The following is a 17,193-nucleotide window of genomic DNA, read 5'->3' as shown; positions in this document are numbered from 1 at the left end:
CATGGGAGACCAGGAGGAGGCACCTGGCTCCTGGCCTCAGATCAGCGCAGCACGCTGGCCGTAGCAGCCATTTGGAGGGTGAACCAACGGCAAAGGAAGACCTTTCTCTCTGTCTCTCTCTCTCTCACTGTCTAATTCTGCCTGTAAAAAAAAAAAAAAAAAAAAAGACAGTAACAAGTGTCGGCAAGGTTGTAGAAAAACCTGAACCTTCACACACTGCTGATTGGGGTATAGAATGGCACAGCTGCTTTTGCTAACAGGCAGGCAGTGCTGCGGGAAGTGAAATGCACTTACCATACGCCAGGGTTTGAAAGCATCCCTCAAAAGCTCAAGAGCTGGAACCCACATTTCTCAATGTCGCCGTGTTGGAAGGTAGGGCCTAATGGGGAGCTTTTGGGTCATGGAGGTGGACCTCTCGGAAACGCGTTAATTTATCATGGGACTGGGTTGGTTACCACTATACCAGCTTGCTACAAATGGAGGCCTCCCTTGTGTTTTACGTCCACACCTGCCTGCCCATCTGCTTGCCGCCATCAGGTGAAGCAGCACAAGGCCCTCACCAGAAGACAAGCAGATGCTGGCGCCACGCTTGTGGATCCCCAGCCTCCAGAACCATGAGCCAGAATAAATCCCTTTCTTTACAAATCACCCAGTCTCAAGTATTCAATTATAGCAACAGAAAACAGACTAAGACACCCTATGACTCAGCCATTCTCAAGCACTGTGGACAGCCAAGCAAAATGAAAACGTATGTTCATATAAAAACTTTTACATGAATATTCACAATGGCCAAAAAGCAGAAACCAAAATGCCCATCAACTGATGGACAGATAAACAGAATGTGGTCTATCCCTCCAATAGAATATTATTCAGCCCTGAAAAAGAAATGAGGTGCTGATCCATGCTCAAGGTGGATGAATCCTGAAAATATTATGCTGAGTGAAACAGCCAGAGACAGAGGCCCACAAAGTGTACAACTCCACTTGCATGAAAAGTCCAGAATAGCCAAATCCTGAGGCGTAAAGCAAGGGAGAGGTCACCAGGGAATGGAGAGAGGTGGAGCTGGGATTTTTGGGGTGACAGAAATAGTGGTGATGGTTGTATAATATTGTAAATATACTGAAACCAGTATATTGCATACTTAAAAATGGTGATATGTTGGGCTTCATGGTATGTGAATTTTACCTCAATTTTTAAATGTTTTTAAAACCCTCACTCCAAGAAATGGTGAAATCACATAGTTATCCCCTCACCTCACTTTAAAACTCCCCAATGGCTTCCTATCACATTGCAAGTCAAACCCAAGCCCCCTCCAGGGCCCACAAGGCCCTAATGGCCAGACCAGGTGGCATCTGCCACCCTCCTAACACTTTCCCCATCTCTCTCTCAGGTCCTCATACACCAAGTGTTTCCCTACCTCCTAGACTCTTGCTTGCTCATCTCTCAGCTAGAGATGTTCTAGAATATTCTTTCCCACAGCCAATTCTCATGAATCAAGACCAAATGCCTTCCCTTTACACTACAGAGGCTTTCTTTGACCACAGAGTCTAAAGAACAGCCCCACTCCACTCCATCCTACTCTATTTCTCCATATCCCTGGACAAGACACCTCTTAAAACTGTTTCCATGGGACCAATGCTGTGGTGTAATAGGCTAAGCCTCCAGCTGCAGCGCTGGCATCCCATATGGATGTCAGTTCATATCTTGGCTGCTCCACTTCCAATCCAGCTCTCTGCTAGGGCCTGGGAAAGCAGAAGATGGCCCAAGGGCTTGGGTCCCTGCACCCACATGGGATACCCAGAAGAAGCTCCTGGTTCCTGGCTTCAGATCGGCCCAGCTCCAGCCATTTGGGGAGTAAACCAGCAGAGGAAACACCTCTCTCTCTATCTCTCCCTCTCTCTGGTCTATAACTCTGTCTCTCAAACAAATACATCTTTAAAAAAAAGAAAAGAAAAGAAAAGAAAGAAAGAAGCTAGCAATTTTGCAGGTTTCTTCAAAAAAACAAAAAACTGCTTCCTGAGGCTGGCGTTGTGGAGTAGCAGGTTAAGTCTCTGCCTGCAATGCTAGCATCCCACATGGGTGCAGGTTTGAAACCTTGCTGCTCCATTTATGATCCAGCTCCCTGCTAATGCGCCTGGGAAAGCAACAGAAGTATTTGGGCCCCTGCGCCCATGTGGGAGACCCAGAAGAGGGTCCAGGCTCCTGACTTCAGCCTGGTCCAGACCATCCTGTTGTGCCCTTTTGGGGAGTGAACCAGTGGATAGAAAACTTCCCTCTATCTATCTCCTTCTGTCTCTATAACTCTGCCTTTCAAATAAATAAAAAATAAAATGTTTCCTTTGGGGCAGGTGTTTGGCATAGCAGTTAAAATGCCACTTGGAATACCCACATCTCATACTGGAGTATCAGGTTTGAGTCCTAGTTCCTGTGCTTCTGATTCTAGCTTCCTGTTAATGTGTACCCTGGGAGCCAGCAGTTGATGGCTCAAATACTCAGGTTTTTGCCACCCACATGGAAAACTTGGATGGAGTTCCAGATTACTAGCTCTGGCTGTTGCGGGCATTCTGGGGAGTGAACCAGAAATGCAAAACCTCTGTCTATCTCCACCTCTCTTTCAAAACAAAAAAATTTTTTTAATAAACAATTTCCAGAGCCGGCGCAGTGGCATAGCAGGTAAAGCCGCCCCTGTAGGGCTGACATCCCACAGGGGTGCCAGTTTGAGGCACAGCTGCTCTACTTCCCTCCAGCTCTCTGCTATGGCCCAAGTCCTTGGGCCCCTGCACCTGTGTGGGAAACCTGGAAGAACTCCTGGCTCCTGGCTTTGGATTGGCCCAGCTCCAGCCGTTGTTGCCATTTGGGAAGTGAACCAGCAAATGGAAGAAGTCTCTCTCTCTCTCTCCCCCGCTGCCTCTGCCTCTCTGTAACTCTGCCTTTCAAATAAATAAATATATTTTAAAGAATAAATAACAGTTTCCTTCTTTATTGCTGATGATGTGCCAACCAAGAGGGCAGGAACCTTGTCCATCATGTTCACAGCTCTGAACGGGCCTGCTCTAAAGGCAAAAAATATTCTTCTGGAAATAGGATTATTAAACAACTTCCAATAAGGTCCGGGAAGCCACCTGCTACCTGTCCAAGAGTCGGGAGCACTGGGTCACCAGCACACTCCGCAGGTGCTCAGGGAGTTAACAGTCATTTGCTCAGCACCCAGTGGCCAGCCCCACCCTGGGCCTGTCCAGAACCCTGAGGAAGCAACAGGAACAACCCTTCCCTTCGAAAGCCTGAAAGTTTCTGAGGGGTCACAAAGCACCCACTGTTTACCCAGCAACCCACAAACAAATGCGAAGGAGAGATCTGAGATTGCGTTGCTGACGCTCAAGCTGCAGGCTAGGGTCCAAGTCAGACTCATAAAGCTGTTACCGGTAAGCGCCCTCTGATCCTGCACCTCGTGACCCTGCAGCCCGACCTGTTCTCCGGAGTGAGGCAGTTGCAGCTCACACCTCCCTCGGGGACTTTCTTCTCCGAGGCAGTAAAAATCTAAATGGGCAGGTGGCAAAGGCCACTTTCCCCTTCCCTTCTCCTCCTCTCTACCTCAGCATCCCAGAGCCGCGCACAGAGCCAGTAACTTACCCACCAGGAGTTTCACATCCCGGACTGTGAAATCGGGGTCAGGCATCCTGAAAAAAAAAGAGGAGCACAGGCAAGTGGTGAGAAGCCAGAAACATGGAGACACACCCTGGGCCCAGGGCAGAGCCAGTTTTTTTTCCAAGAGGGGATCCTTGCCTTCAGTTTGGGAACCCTAAATGAAATACCCCCAAGGGAGAGCAGTAGGCCAGTTAGTGCTTGAAGGGAAGGTCACCCCAGAACCACAGAGCCCCTTCTGCCCAATCAGCAAACCAAACCCGACCCTAAACAGAGGATGGGCATCTACACTGTCCACCACCCTTTTCCAGGGAAGACGGAGGTGTTTTACCCAAGGGCCAAACACTTGCTTTCTTTTAGAGTCGGTGAAAGCCCTCTTTGATTTCTTTCACCCTCTACAAAACTCTCCCCACAGGAGTTGTATGGAAGTGGGCAGTCCCCTCGAAGAGAGGGGAAACAAGACACACATCACACCAGCTCCAGGGATCTGCTAATGCTGGCCACACTGCTTGTGGTGACGTTCACCAGTCTTTAACAGTGGTGCTGAAGGTTTGATTCCACCTCAAGGATGAGACTCGTGAACAAGTCTGGCAGCAGATGCTGCAGAGAGAGGCAGCCCCGGGATGACACCCTAAGCCTCCGCCCCTATCCCTTGCCCAAGGGGCGGAAACCTGTTCTTCCAGCCTGCCTTCCGGATCTCTCTCGGGCCAGCCAGAGCTCTGACAGATCCCAGCCAGAATGTCCTCCAGATGGAATGGAGAAGCAGGCTGGGGGGGAGGGGGGGCAGGCAGAGAAAGGGGAGACGCTGGCACCCCAGAAACATAGCCTCCAGAGAAAGGGGTCAATGTCCCACATGGTGGGAGTCTGTTTGCAGGTGCCTGTGGCTGAGCTTAGGGGCCAGCTGGTCTTTTCACAGCTAAGGCCCTGCCTCAGTTTCCTGATCTGAGAGTAGGGGGAAGAGGTCACTCCATGGAACTGGGGTGGGTAAGGGTGGTGGGGGAGGAAGTCAACACTGCTCGAGCACCCTACTATGTCCTCTCTGCCCAAAACTGCCAGGAAAAGACCAATCTCTGGAGCACTTTCCCCCTTGTCATGTCTTGAATGAGATGCTGTTCCCAGATCCTAAGATCCTCCTCTGTGATAAGAGGTGGGTAAGGGGTGGAAGACATCCATCCCACTCAGTAAACTGTTAGGGAGAGAGGTGGGGGGGAGAGGCGGTTAGTTTCAGCGACTTACTTAATTCCCAGTCCATCCTTTTCTCGAAATACCAGGGGAACCCTGAGAGCTTCTCTCTGTACGTACTCATAGTTGAAATCTGTTTGGACATTTGAATTAAAACAAGTTGGTTAAGTTAGGAAGGCAGTGAACCACGATCCGTTGGTTAGGGGAAGAAAAATGATCCCGGAAGGGGGCAGGGGGAGCACTAGACGCAGGCACAAGGTGGATGGCAAAACCTCCCTGCACGAAGATAGGGAAATGGATTAGGCAAAGCCCAAGAGAAGTCACGCCAAGTATCAGCTCTTCTGCCTACTCAGTCATTCTCTGCATGCCCCACGGGTCCGAACTTGTCAATGAAGGCCTAAGGCCAGCCGGGGATGGGGAGGCGAGGCTCGAAAAGCGCCCCACACAGAGAGAATCCCAGCTCTCCAAAAGAAAGAGAGAGACACGGCCGGAGGAACACATCCCAAGCTGCGCTCAGAAAGCAAGAGAAACGCAGAACTGAAGGATGCCACCTGGGAGGATCTGAAGACCGGAGAGCAGGGCTCTTGCTGCAGCAAGCAGCAGTGAAAATCTTATTGTAATATCTTGCGACGGTGGAGGGGAGGGGGGAGCCGGTTTCCCTGGAAACTGTGTATTTGGTGCCAAAATAACGAGGGAACTGGGCACAGCCTTGTTGTCTTCAGAGTGAGATTCTGCCGCAGCCATCACAATGCTTGCTTCCCCCTGGATACCCAGGAGGGATGCTCCCAGGTGAAGGCTGGGGGAAGGGGACAGGGTAAGGTCCAAACAGTCTGGGGGTGGTCTGGAACACGACCCCACAGCCCTGGAGAATGAGGAGGAGGCCTTAGACTAATTTCCTTCCCCAATACCAAAAGCAGTGGGTCCGACCTAACCGTGCAGAAGCGAGGGGTGGGGGAGGTAAGTCCTCCAAATCCTCAGGTGACTATACAGCACAAAGGCATAGGCCCCCTCCAGCTGGTCAGAAGGGAGAGAAGAAGCCTCAGGCCACTGCCCCAGGCAAACAGCTCACCAGGGCAGACTTGGGGGAGGAGGAGGAGGCCAGGGCAACTGGCTCAGAAGAGAGAGGAAGAACAAAACCCAGAGCCGGGAAAGCCCTGACCCCAGAGATTCAGATCCCCAGGGGCTCACAGTGAATGGGGATTCCTAAGGATTTAAAGGAAGAGAAGTTTAAGAAGCTTCTATTTTGAATCCAGCCTAAGGGCTCCTCCCTCAGGTTTTAGGACCAGATCTGAATTAACTAGCAAAACCCTTAGGCCCCTTTGCAGCCCAGACAGCAGATTTAAGGCTATACCTCCGAGCCCCTGTGCTGGAGCATCCCCCCAGACCCCCACCCTCAAACCCCCATCCCCAACTTCCTCAAAGCAGCTTGAGAAAAAGCCCGGGGAAATGCAGGCTGAGTCCTCACAAGTGACTAGAAGAGTCTGTGTTCTGTTTTCTCATAGGACCTGCTAAGACCCAGTAAAACAGGGAAGAGGAGGGGAACTAAAATCCCATTTCTGGGGAGGACATTTAAATGCAAGTGGGACAGCACTCTTCTTCTGGACAGGGCAGACTAGAAGAAATGTCTACTCCACCCCTCCTCAGCCTTCCCCCACCCCACCAGGGCAGAGAGCCCCAGGAAGCAAGGAGCACAAAAGAAAAACTTCAAAAATGCAAAGCCAAGACAGTCTTCCAGGGGCTAACCCACGGGCCCCAGCCACTCAACCAGAACCTGGGGGAGGGAGGCGCTTCCCGGGTTATCAGCTCCCTGAGGGATGGATGGGTTTGCCAAGGGGAGTGAGGATAAATGAAATGGAAACTGAGTAATTTAAAGGAAATTCAAATAGGTAAGGAGGGGGAGGGGCAAACAAACAAACTCACAAAACCCGACAGAGCCCCCGGGAGCAAGGAAATCTTCAGAACTCAAGCCCCACGGGTGACGCTGGGCACCAGAAATGGGGGGCCACGCTGGGTCGCAGGCTGAGGTTGGCCAAGGCTCTGGAGGCCAAAGGCAGAGGAGCACCCCAGTGAGAGGGGGTACCGCAGGCCACCGGACTAGTAGGAGGGTGAGGGAAAAACCAAGGCCCTGAGGGTATGGAGCTAAGGAGACACTCCCAGGCTTGCCCAACTAATGCTCTCAGCTGTTAGGACCTGGAGGTCACAGGCAGCGGAAGAGCCCTTGGTGCCCAGGAGGTGCCCCAGTCTTCATTTCAAACTGTCAGGGAACAGGGCTCTCAGACTTAAACCTGAAGGGGAAGTTGGCCGGTTCACCCGATGCCTGACTTCAGACTGTCAAGGCTGCAACTCCAGAGGCCTCAGGCTTAGGTGGGGGCACAGGCCAGAATCTGGGGTACACCTGGCCTGCTCCAACACGGCAGACCTCAGATTTGAGGGGGCGTCACCCCAAAATCCAAAGCAACCTCATCACCAGGTCCCAACCCACAGGACCCGGGATGCTACAGGGGTTCAGAGGCTTCAGGCCGCGGGGGGTTCACCCCAAAGTCCCAGGGGCTTCCCTAGTCTGGCTCCAGCCAGGGAGCCGCATCTCAAGCAGCCCAGGGAACGCGATGGGCTCCGGAAGGGAGAGGACGCGAAGCTCCCGCCCTCCCTGGTCCGCCCGCCTGTCCCCAGGTCCCTCTGTCCGCCGGTCCCCTGGTTCTACCCACCCTGGGGCTGGTGGTGGGCGCAGGCCTGGCTCAGGCCGGCATCCGGCCCCCCCTTCCCTTCTGCCCTCCTCCCTCACCACCCCACCCCACCCCCCCAGTGCTCGGCCTCGTTTCGTCACCGGATCCCCTGGAATGGGGGACGCGGGCGCGAAATACGAACCCAGCCACCGGCAGCTGCCTCCCCACGTGCGCGCGGCCCGCGGCACGGAGAGCGGCCCGGGGAGGGGGCGCCTCACCTTTGCCCTCCATGGCGTGCACGAAGTCCCCCTGGTACAGCTGGCTGCGCAGCTTCTCCTCCAGGCTGAAGCCGCGGACGCTGACGATCTCCTCCACGTCCGACAAGTCCTCGTTCTCGTCGTATCTCTGGCGGTCAATCGGGCGCTGAGGGGACCCAAACCAGAGAGCCCGGGACATTACTGGGGGATCTGGAGGTCGCCTCTAACCCCGGGCCCAGCGAGAACAGGTGCAGGAGCCGCGCGCCCCCTGCACCCCACCATTGCAACCAGAGCAACTTTGCGCAAATGCCAAAGATGCTGAGAAGCAGGCAAAGGAGAGGGGCCCGCACCCCTGGGGTCCAGCTGCGCCCCGCACGGAGCACTCCCTCCCTGCGTCTTTGGAAGCCGAGTAAGGGACATCTGGGGTGCTCTCCCTTGCCCTCCACCCCCGAGATGTGCTGGGCTTTGCCCACTCGGCCAGGAGCCCGGTTATGTAACCCGCGAAGGGGGCTCCGGGCACGGGCTGGCGGGGCAGATGTAGGCCCCGGGAGGAGCCGCAGCAGCGCCCGGCTCGGCCGGTAGCAGCAGTCTCGGCGGCCGCGGCAGCAGAGCCGGGAAGCCGGAACCGGGGGCCGGCGGCATTTCTAAGGCTGGAGCCGCCCCCGAGCTACCGGGAAAGCTGGAAAGCCGAAATGGAAGGGCTGAGACCCCGGCCGCCCCCGCCGATCGCCCGCCAGTGCGAGGAGAGGAGGTGGGGGGAGGAGGTTCGGGGCTTGGGAGGGGGAGAGGCAGACCGCCCGCCACAAAGCTCCCCTCGGAGACCCCAAAACGCACCAGCAGCTGCCTCATCTCCCCACCAGCGCGCGCGCACACTCACTTCCTAAGGAGACTCCCCCACCACTCCCCGCATCCCCCTGCCTCCTCCCTCCGCCGCCCAGCGCCCGGCCGCGCAGCCCCCCAGATTCCGGGCGAACCCCGAGCCCGCTCAGCCCCCTGCACGCCTTTCCGCGCTACCACCGCCCCACTCAAGTGTCTGAGACTCTGAGCCTCACAAGGGACTGGAGGAGTAAGCTGCTCGCTTCCTTTTGCATGCAATTTATTATATTTTTTTCCGGTCCTCTTGCAAAATACAGAAAAGGAAGAAGAAAAGGCAGCAAGAAACAAGCAAAAAAAAAAATAGATCTATCATATACCAGACACAGATTTGGGGGAAAAAAAAAAAGCTACACACCAATCTTCTTCCAGAGTCTTTCTCTGCCTCCATTTTTTTAGGAGAGTTCACCAATTAATTGTCAACACTCCTACCCCCTGCATTTTGGCCGGGGGGAAAGGAGGGAAGACCAAAGAAAACAAACCAAAAAATAAATAAATAAAGCAAGCCAGAGCCGAGATCTACAAAGTTTTGCACCAACACTTAGGCAGATCCGTTTGCAAAGTCCTAGGAAACCATTTTCAGCAGTTGGGGGGGGGCGGGAGGCGTCGACGTCATAATCCCCGGAACGTAAACATTGTTGCCGATCGCGCTCGGAGCCCGCGGCCGGGCTGGTGGGGCGGGGGCGCTCGGCCCGGGACTCGGGGCGGGGGGCGGGGGCGGCGGCCCGAGGAGGTGTGGGGCGGGGAGGGGGCTCGGGAGGCACCGGGCGCCGTTAGCGCCCTGGCATCGCTGTTTTGTTGTTGGGTCACGAGTGCGCCTCTGCACGCAGGCGCCGCCGCCGCCCGGGAGTTGGGTGCAGAGCTGACTTTTGGAGGACTGAGTTGCAGGCGGCGGGTGCATCCCGGAGATGGCGGGGCAGGGAGGGAGGGAAGGAGGAGGGGGTGGGGAGGGAGGTGCAGATTTGCACGGCTGGCCTCAGCGGGAGGCGCGGAAATGCAAGCCGAGCGTGCTGGCGTGAAAGCCCCCGGGGCCTGGCAGCCCCTAAAACGACCCCCCTCACCTTAGTCCCTGCCCCCATGGCCCCGAGCTGCCCCTCTTCCTCTTCCTTCGTCGGTAACCTGCGTGGCTGACCCAAATTCAAAGCGTTTTGTGTGTGTGTGTGTGTATATATATACATGGGCTGGTTGTTTTTTTTTTTTTTTTTTTTGGCTTTGCATGTCTTTCGTGGGGGGAGGGGCGACCCTCTCTAGACCCCTGTTTGCGGACCTGCCATTTGGAAGAGGCAAAGGAGGGAGGGGGCTCAGAAGAAAATGAGCACAGACCCCCCCCTCCCTGACTGCAGAGACTGCATAACTTTTAAAGTCCCGGGGCTCAAAGATAAGGGGCACCCGCACCCCCCAACACTCCCACACACACACACACACACACACAGGTACAGGAAACACAGCTAGACCAGAGCCTTTTCAGACCGCTGACCGGAAGACGTTGCCTTTCATTCATTCATTCTGCCCGCCTCTGTGGAGTCCTTTTACTGGGCGACGAGCCCTGAAACCCAAGGTGGACGTTTTTAAGAGGTCCTGCGCTCGCCGCCGAGAGGAGGCAATGGATGCTCCGGAGTGAGAAACCCAAAGAATCGGATCTGGCGCCTCCTGACGCAGCTCGCCAGCAAGCTAAGGGTAAGCCCCGGTTGGCTGTTTCTAGCACAGAAGCCGGTGCAAAGCTGTGTGGCTTTTTGGGATGGGGCGTGGGCATGTTTGGACACCCCTTGAGTAATCCTATAGGATTTCCTAGAAGACCAAGCTAACCCTGTTCACTTCCCTAGTACCTGGGACCACCGCAGGTTGGGTCCCAGGTTATTCCATACTTACGTCGCCAACAGTTCCAGCTCCAGCCCAGCTCCTGCGACCTGCTAGGCCTGATCTTGGGGGTAAAGACCCTGGTGACACCAGGGCTACAACTGGGGTCACTGCAGAGGGAACTGCCAGCATGGCTGTTTACTTCTGTTAACCCCGTGGGCTGGTCCGAGCAGGTCATTTTGCAGATGCAGATTTTTGTAGGCGCTCAAAGTTACAAATCTGTCCTCGTGTCAAAAAAGCAGTTGGAGGAACGCCGGGAGGAAGTGGCTTTCCCATTTGAAATCTGCTGTGGACCTCAGCTACCGCCGAGATCCTGACAGTGGAGAGGGGTCACCCTAAGAGACAGTTCACCCTGCCCCCACCTCGTCTTTAAGTTTCCTGTCATATCACTCTGTGGTCTTTTCCACCCACTCAGAAGAGCAGCTCTTTGAAGTTTGTTTTCATCGGTGTTCCCTCCTTGTCAGAGTCTTTTAAGGAGGGCTGAGGCTGGCAAACAGACCTGAAGTGGCGCAGTCGGGCCCTGCTGGGTCTCAAGGTTCAACCCTTAGTGACAGGGTTCTGCCTTCAGCCTCGCTCAGCAACCGGGGCCCGTCTTATTTCTTCACAAGCACCCTTTACGGGAAAGCATCTTGGTACTTCCCGTTTTGCTAGCAAGGACACTGAGGCTCAGGAAAGCCTACTGGCCCAAGATCACCTGCTCCTGGGTGAGGCTGCCCGGCCCTACCTGGAGCCCGGCCCCACCTCCTCCTGCTGGTGCTGATACGGGCCAGCTTCCTGACTCCCAAGGGCGGGCTGCATGCAATAAAGCAAAACTGAAATAAAGCGCCTGGTGTTCATTCACCCGTCTGCCTGCGACCCTCCTCTTTTTCCATGTGGTCTCATGGCGTCCCTGAAAGCTGCCATCCCATTGGCAGCCCCTTAGTGTAAAAACAGTTAAGTCCATATATCACCCCGACGGGGAGTTCCTGGCCTGTCAGGGTGGGAAGGGGTTGAGCAGCAGCCTAATTTAATCCCCTCCCTTTACAAACCCCCAGGAAACTGCAAACCCCAGAGAAGAATGGGCTGGCTGGGGGTCAGTTCCCCTTTGACTCCCCCAGAATGCCTGCCCTGCTGCCTAGCCCTAAGTGGTCACTCAATAAATGTTGGGCCCTTGATGGATCACCTTCTCCAGCATATTTGCATTTTCTCTTTATCAGTAATTGGCAGATGAAAGGCTTTGTCCTCCCCTTGAAAGAATTCCAAGCATTTGCTCAAAGTGGGGGAGGAGGTTATTTTGGACCAAAGGGGGAAGGGCCCAGGCCCTTGAGCTCCCAGGGTTGGCTAATTGTCCCAGAACAGTGGAGAGGTGAGAGGGGCGAGAGCTTAAGGTGCTTAGCCACTAGATGGACTTTTTCTTACGGGAAAACCACACCGGGCCAGTTGTGTTCCAAACATCACAATGATGACTTCCGGGACCCTCCTGCTTGTTCTTAGAAAAGAAAGGCCCAGTCAGATCCTGCCTGCAGTACCCCTATTCATTCATTTCTTCATTTATCAAAGGTTGACTGAACAGCTCTGTGCCCAAAGACAGAGAGAAAGATAGAAGGAACAGCTCCAATTAAAGGCATTCTCTGGCCTGGGCCAAGGGATGAACCAATGGCTTCCCGAAGAAAGAAGAGTTCACACTGGATGGAGCCCTCAGAATCCGGGATTTTCAAGCTGCTAAGGAACTGAAGCTATTCTCACATTTTTATAAGTTCATGGGAAAATGGAATTAAAAGATAGTTTTATTTAACAACAACAACAAAAAAGAAATCCAAGCATAGAATTTTTTCATAACATTTTCTATGAATTTTTGGAAGACCACTGGTATGCATGGATTCTAAATTTTTGCACCAAAATGAAATTATCTGTTATTGCATTTTCCAGAAACTTTTTGAGTACCCTCAAATAATTTCAGTAGCTCTCAAGTTCAAGAAGTTAGTTTTTGAGCAAAGGCTCTTCCACATGCTCCTGAATCCTCACCAGAGCTCTGGTGGAGGCCGTGGTGTTCTCCACTTTATATCTGAGGCCCAAGGAGAAGCCAAGCTGCTTGGCCAAACTTTACAGCTATAGAAAAACAGTGTCAGGATTTGAACCCAGAGCTTGTTGGAACCCACTGGATTCACCACTGTACTATGCCTCTCCCCAGGGGTTTTCCTTTTATAAAAAAGAGTGGGGAAACTTTCCCGCCAAAGGGCCATGTGGATATTTATAATATCAACTTAAAAATTATCCTGCTATAGATTTACTGAATTCCAAGTCCAGCATGTAGTTGCCTTGGCAGAGCCAGACCAAATGATTTCTCAGGCCAAACTTCACCCACCTCTGCCTTAGAACTGTACCATGGAAATATTCTGTATTTGTGCTGTCCCACACAATCCCCTCTAGCCACATGTAGATACGGGGCAACTGAAATGTGGGTGCTGGGCTCAGGGAACTGAATGTTTTCAAGTTTATTTTAATCATACTTAAATAAATACAAGAGGATGTCTAAAAGTTCATGGTATATATTTTTTAAAACTGCATGCATTAATTTAAAAAAATTACATGAAAAAAATTTAATTTCATTTTTCATGAACTTCTTTAAGTCCCTTTGTACAGGGAATTAGTTTATCTATCTTATTGGACAGTGCAGCCACAGTACTTTCCGGAATTTGTGTTATCCATCTGCCAAGTTGTATATGAGGTTACTTCAAAAAGTTTGTGGAATAATGGAATTGAAAATGAGAGGGTTTTATATATTTACTGTTTTATTTGACAGATACACACAGAGAAATAGAGATCTTCTGTCTGCTGGTTCACTCCCCAGGTGCCTGTAACAGCCGAGACTGAGTGGGCCCAGCTGAAGCCAGGAGCTCAGAATGCCATCTGGGTCTCTCCTGTGGGTCTCATCTGCTGCCACCCAGGATGCACTAGCAGGAAACTGGGTCTGATTCAGAATAGCCAGAACTTGAACCTGCTCTCTGGTAAGGCATGTCAGTGTCCCACGTGGCAACTTGACGGCTGCGCCGCAGGCTTACCCCTTAGTTCCTAATTTTAATCCATTGTCCCACAAACATTTTGAAGGATCCTTGTATATCTTGAGATCTAATTTGGGGGCCAGCTTTGTAGTGTAGCAGTAAAGCCACCACTTGCGACACTGGCATTCCATATGCGCACTGGTCTAGTCCCTGCTGCCCCACTTTCAAGGCACTTCCCTGCTAATGCACCTGGGAAAGCAGCAGAGAACGGACGAAGTGCTTGGGCCCCTGCACCACGTGAGAGACCCAGAAGAAGCCCCTGGCTTCCATTAGCAGATGGAAGACCTCTCTCTAATTCTGCCTTTCAAATAAAGAAATCTTTAGGAAAAAATCACATAGAAAAAATAATAAAAATCTAACTGGTGCTGGATCCTCATAAGCAACCCTGTAGAACCATTTGCAGAATAAATGTAGGGTCTTTGCAGAAAGGGGACCAAGGATATCAGCACAGGCTTCTTGGTGGAGGAGGCCATTTGGTACAAAGCCAGTGCCCATAGGATCAGGCCTTAAACCACCATCTGAGTACCTGCCAAAAGCATGGCATGAGGTAGGCACCTGGGGTGCCAGTCAGTTATGGAATTATAATAATAACTGGTGATGGGCCAGTGCCACGGCTCACTTGGCTAATCCTCCACCTGCGGCGCCGGCACCCCAGGTTCTAGTCCCGGTTGGGGTGCCAGATTCTGTCCCGGTTGCTCCTCTTCCAGGCCAGCTCTCTGCTGTGGCCCCGGAAGGCAGTGGAGGATGGCCCAAGTGCTTGGGCCCTGCAGCTGGTTCCTGGCTTCAGATTGGCGCAGCATGCCGGCCGCAGCATGCTGGCTGTAGCTGCCATTGTGGGGGTGAACCAACGGAAGGAAGACCTTTCTCTCTGTCTCTCTCTCTCTCTCTCTCTCTCTCATGGTCTGCCTCTTCCTGTCAAAAAATAATAATAATAATAATAACTGGTGATGGGGCAGGAATCCTTACACATGGATAATTGACTTCCAGAAATGTATCCCGCGTTGAGAAATCAGACATTCATTATATCCCTATTTGCAATGGGGACAGATTAAAAAGAATGTAAAAGTTGCAGAGGGGTGGCTATGGCTTAGCAGGTCAAGCTGACATTCGCATATCTTAGTACCTGGTCCCAGTTCCCCCTTCTACCTTCTAATCCAGCTTTCAGCTAATGTGCATCCTCAGAGGCTAAGCACTTGAGTGCCTGCCGCTCATATGAGAAACCCAGATGCAGTTCCAGGCTCCTTACTTGGCCTGGTTCACATGTTGTGGGCATTCGGGGAGTGAACTAGAAGATGAAAGATCCCTCTCTGTGTGTCTCCTCTGTGTGTGTATGTTTGTCACTCTGCCTTTGAAATAAAAATAAACATTTAGAAAATAAATGAAAGTTGGGGGGAACTAATTATTTTTGCTGCATTTATCTGCTCAATGAAATGCTATGGAATCATGAAAAAGAATAAGTAACTATATATGCTGATGTGAAATGATTCCAGAGTACCCTTAAATTAAAATAGAAAACTAAGGGATGTATCTCTATGTTTATATTATTTTAGATGAGCATTTCTGTTGGAATCATCAAAAAATGGAGGAAAGGACTAGGAAAAAAGAAACAAACCTACATCTTGGTAGAGTGTGAGACTTTTACCATATGCATGCATGAACACTGCCTGATTTAGGAGCCTGTTGACTTAATTTCATTTCATAGGCTGTAATGCCTTTGGAATTTTGTACCAGGGAGATGTATTAGCTACTGAAAAATAAATTCCATTTCATTCATTTTTTTTAAGCCCACAAGGTGGCAAATCAGGCGAATCTAAACCAAATAAGTATTACTTAGATATAAACACGTAAGTGGCAAAGCATTAAATAAAAGCGAGAGGCTGTTAACACAGAGACAGGAAAGGAACTGTACTGAGGAGCTGGAGACTTTGTTAATCTACATGGTGGGCATCTGCGAGTATTCTTTGAAGTAGACTAATATTTTACAGATTATGGGTTTTTTTTTAAAGATTTATTTTATGGGGCTGGCGCCGTGGCTCAATAGGCTAATCCTCCACCTTGCGGCGCCAGCACACCGGGTTCTAGTCCCGGTCGGGGCGCCGGATTCTGTCCCGGTTGCCCCTCTTCCAGGCCAGCTCTCTGCTATGGCCAGGGAGTGCAGTGGAGGATGGCCCAGGTGCTTGGGCCCTGCACCCCATGGGAGACCAGGAAAAGCACCTGGATCCTGGCTCCTGCCATCGGATCAGCGCGGTGCGCCGGCTGCAGCGGCGGCCATTGGAGGGTGAACCAACGGCAAAGGAAGACCCTTCTCTCTTCTCTCTCTCTCACTGTCCACTCTGCCTGTCAAAAAAAAAAAAAAAAAGAAAATACAAAAAAAAAAAAAGATTTATTTTATGCATTTGAAAGACAGAGTTACAGAGGGAGGTCTTCCATCCACTGGTTCACTCCCCAGATGGCCACACTGGCCGGAGCTGCGCTGATCCGAAGCCAAGAGCCAGGAGCTTCCTCCAGATCTCCCATGTGGGTGCAGGGTCCAGACACTTGGGCCATCCTCTGCTGTCCTCCCAGGCCATAGCCTAGAGCTGGATTGGAAGAGGAGCAGCCAGGACTAGAACCAGCACCCATATGGGATGCCGGCACTTCAGGCCAGGGCTTTAACCCGCTGCATCATGGAAATATATCCACTCTCCTGTACATTAGTTTCTTACAGACTGTCTTCTTAGAGACCATTCTGTATTCCACCCCTGGAACAGCTCTTCCATTGTGTGTGTCTGTTTACACATTCTAAAACAGTATTTAAGGATAAGATACATCTATACATTGTGCTACAGAAAAACTTCAAGATTTGTGAAAGAAGACAGCATATGACCCTGTTTATATAATAATGAACTCTATCTAGGTAATGTTTAGGTGGAGAAAAGATAGAAGAAGGGTTGGAAAGGAGCAGCAAACCATTATCTTGGTCACCTCTGGAGAAGAAAGAAAATGCTGAGTTTTAACACGGACTAATATATTTGCCTTTTTTTTTTTTTTTTTTTTTTTGACAGGCAGAGTGGATAGTGAGAGAGAGACAGAGAGAAAGGTCTTCCTTTTGCCGTTGGTTCACCCTCCAATGGCCGCCACGGCTAGCGCACTGCGGCCGGTGCACTGAGCTGATCCGAAGCCAGGAGCCAGGTGCTTCTCCCATAGGGTACAGGGCCCAAGCACTTGGGCCATCCTCCACTGCCTTCCCGGACCACAGCAGAGAGCTGGCCTGGAAGAGGGGCAACCGAGACTAGAACCTGGTGTGCCGACGCCGCTAGGTGGAGGATTAGCCTATTGAGCCGCGGCACCGGCCTATATTTGCATTTTTAGCAACCATTGTGAATTTCTAAGTTTCATCAAATATTGCTATATTTTATATTACTTTCCCAATTTAAACTATAATTTTATTTTATTCTAAGGAGCAACAGACCACACTGTTCTGTTAAAGTGATTGTTGGAGTTCCCAAAGATCTTTTTTATTCCTTAGCCTCTTACGGATTAAAGTAAAAGAGTAAGGAAAAGCAATATTATACAAAGATTGACTTGTCAGGCCTTGGCTTTTTTGGGAAGACTTACTTTTCTATCTAAAATTCTGCATTTCATAGTGTCAGTCTTCCTGTATGAGGACTGGAAAAGAACTTTGGAAATAACAGGTGA

General features: G+C 51.5%; 1 protein-coding gene and 1 long non-coding RNA gene across 12 annotated transcripts in view; one reads left to right on the top strand and one right to left on the bottom strand.

The window, feature by feature from the left end:
• Positions 1-17,193, bottom strand: part of KDM2B (lysine demethylase 2B) — a 160,972-nt gene that overhangs the window by 118,284 nt on the left and 25,495 nt on the right. For 4 of the 11 annotated variants that reach the window (XR_011385264.1, XM_017349528.3, XM_070066159.1 and 1 more), the window contains exons 3-5: positions 7,766-7,910; positions 4,879-4,957; positions 3,631-3,677 (exon numbers count right to left, since the gene is read on the bottom strand). Coding sequence is in view for 10 of the 11 variants with exons in the window: in XM_017349528.3 (XP_017205017.1) it covers positions 3,631-3,677; positions 4,879-4,957; positions 7,766-7,910 (271 nt within the window). In the remaining variant the exon portion in view is untranslated. Of the gene's footprint in view, positions 1-3,630; positions 3,678-4,878; positions 4,958-7,529; positions 7,603-7,765; positions 7,911-8,578; positions 8,681-8,975; positions 9,307-17,193 lie in introns of those variants that run through there. The other 7 variants (XM_017349533.3, XM_017349534.3, XM_070066160.1 and 4 more) reach the window with 4 other exon arrangements.
• Positions 9,279-14,894, top strand: LOC127484747 (uncharacterized). Its single transcript, XR_007911964.2, has 2 exons — positions 9,279-10,294; positions 12,014-14,894. It is a non-coding gene; the product is annotated as an uncharacterized lncRNA (long non-coding RNA).

This window comes from Oryctolagus cuniculus, chromosome 21 (genome assembly GCF_964237555.1).
Source record: "Oryctolagus cuniculus chromosome 21, mOryCun1.1, whole genome shotgun sequence".
Classification (NCBI taxonomy): Eukaryota; Metazoa; Chordata; class Mammalia; order Lagomorpha; family Leporidae; genus Oryctolagus; species Oryctolagus cuniculus.
Note: the sequence above shows the minus strand (reverse complement) of the source record. Positions and strands in the feature narration are given on the sequence as shown.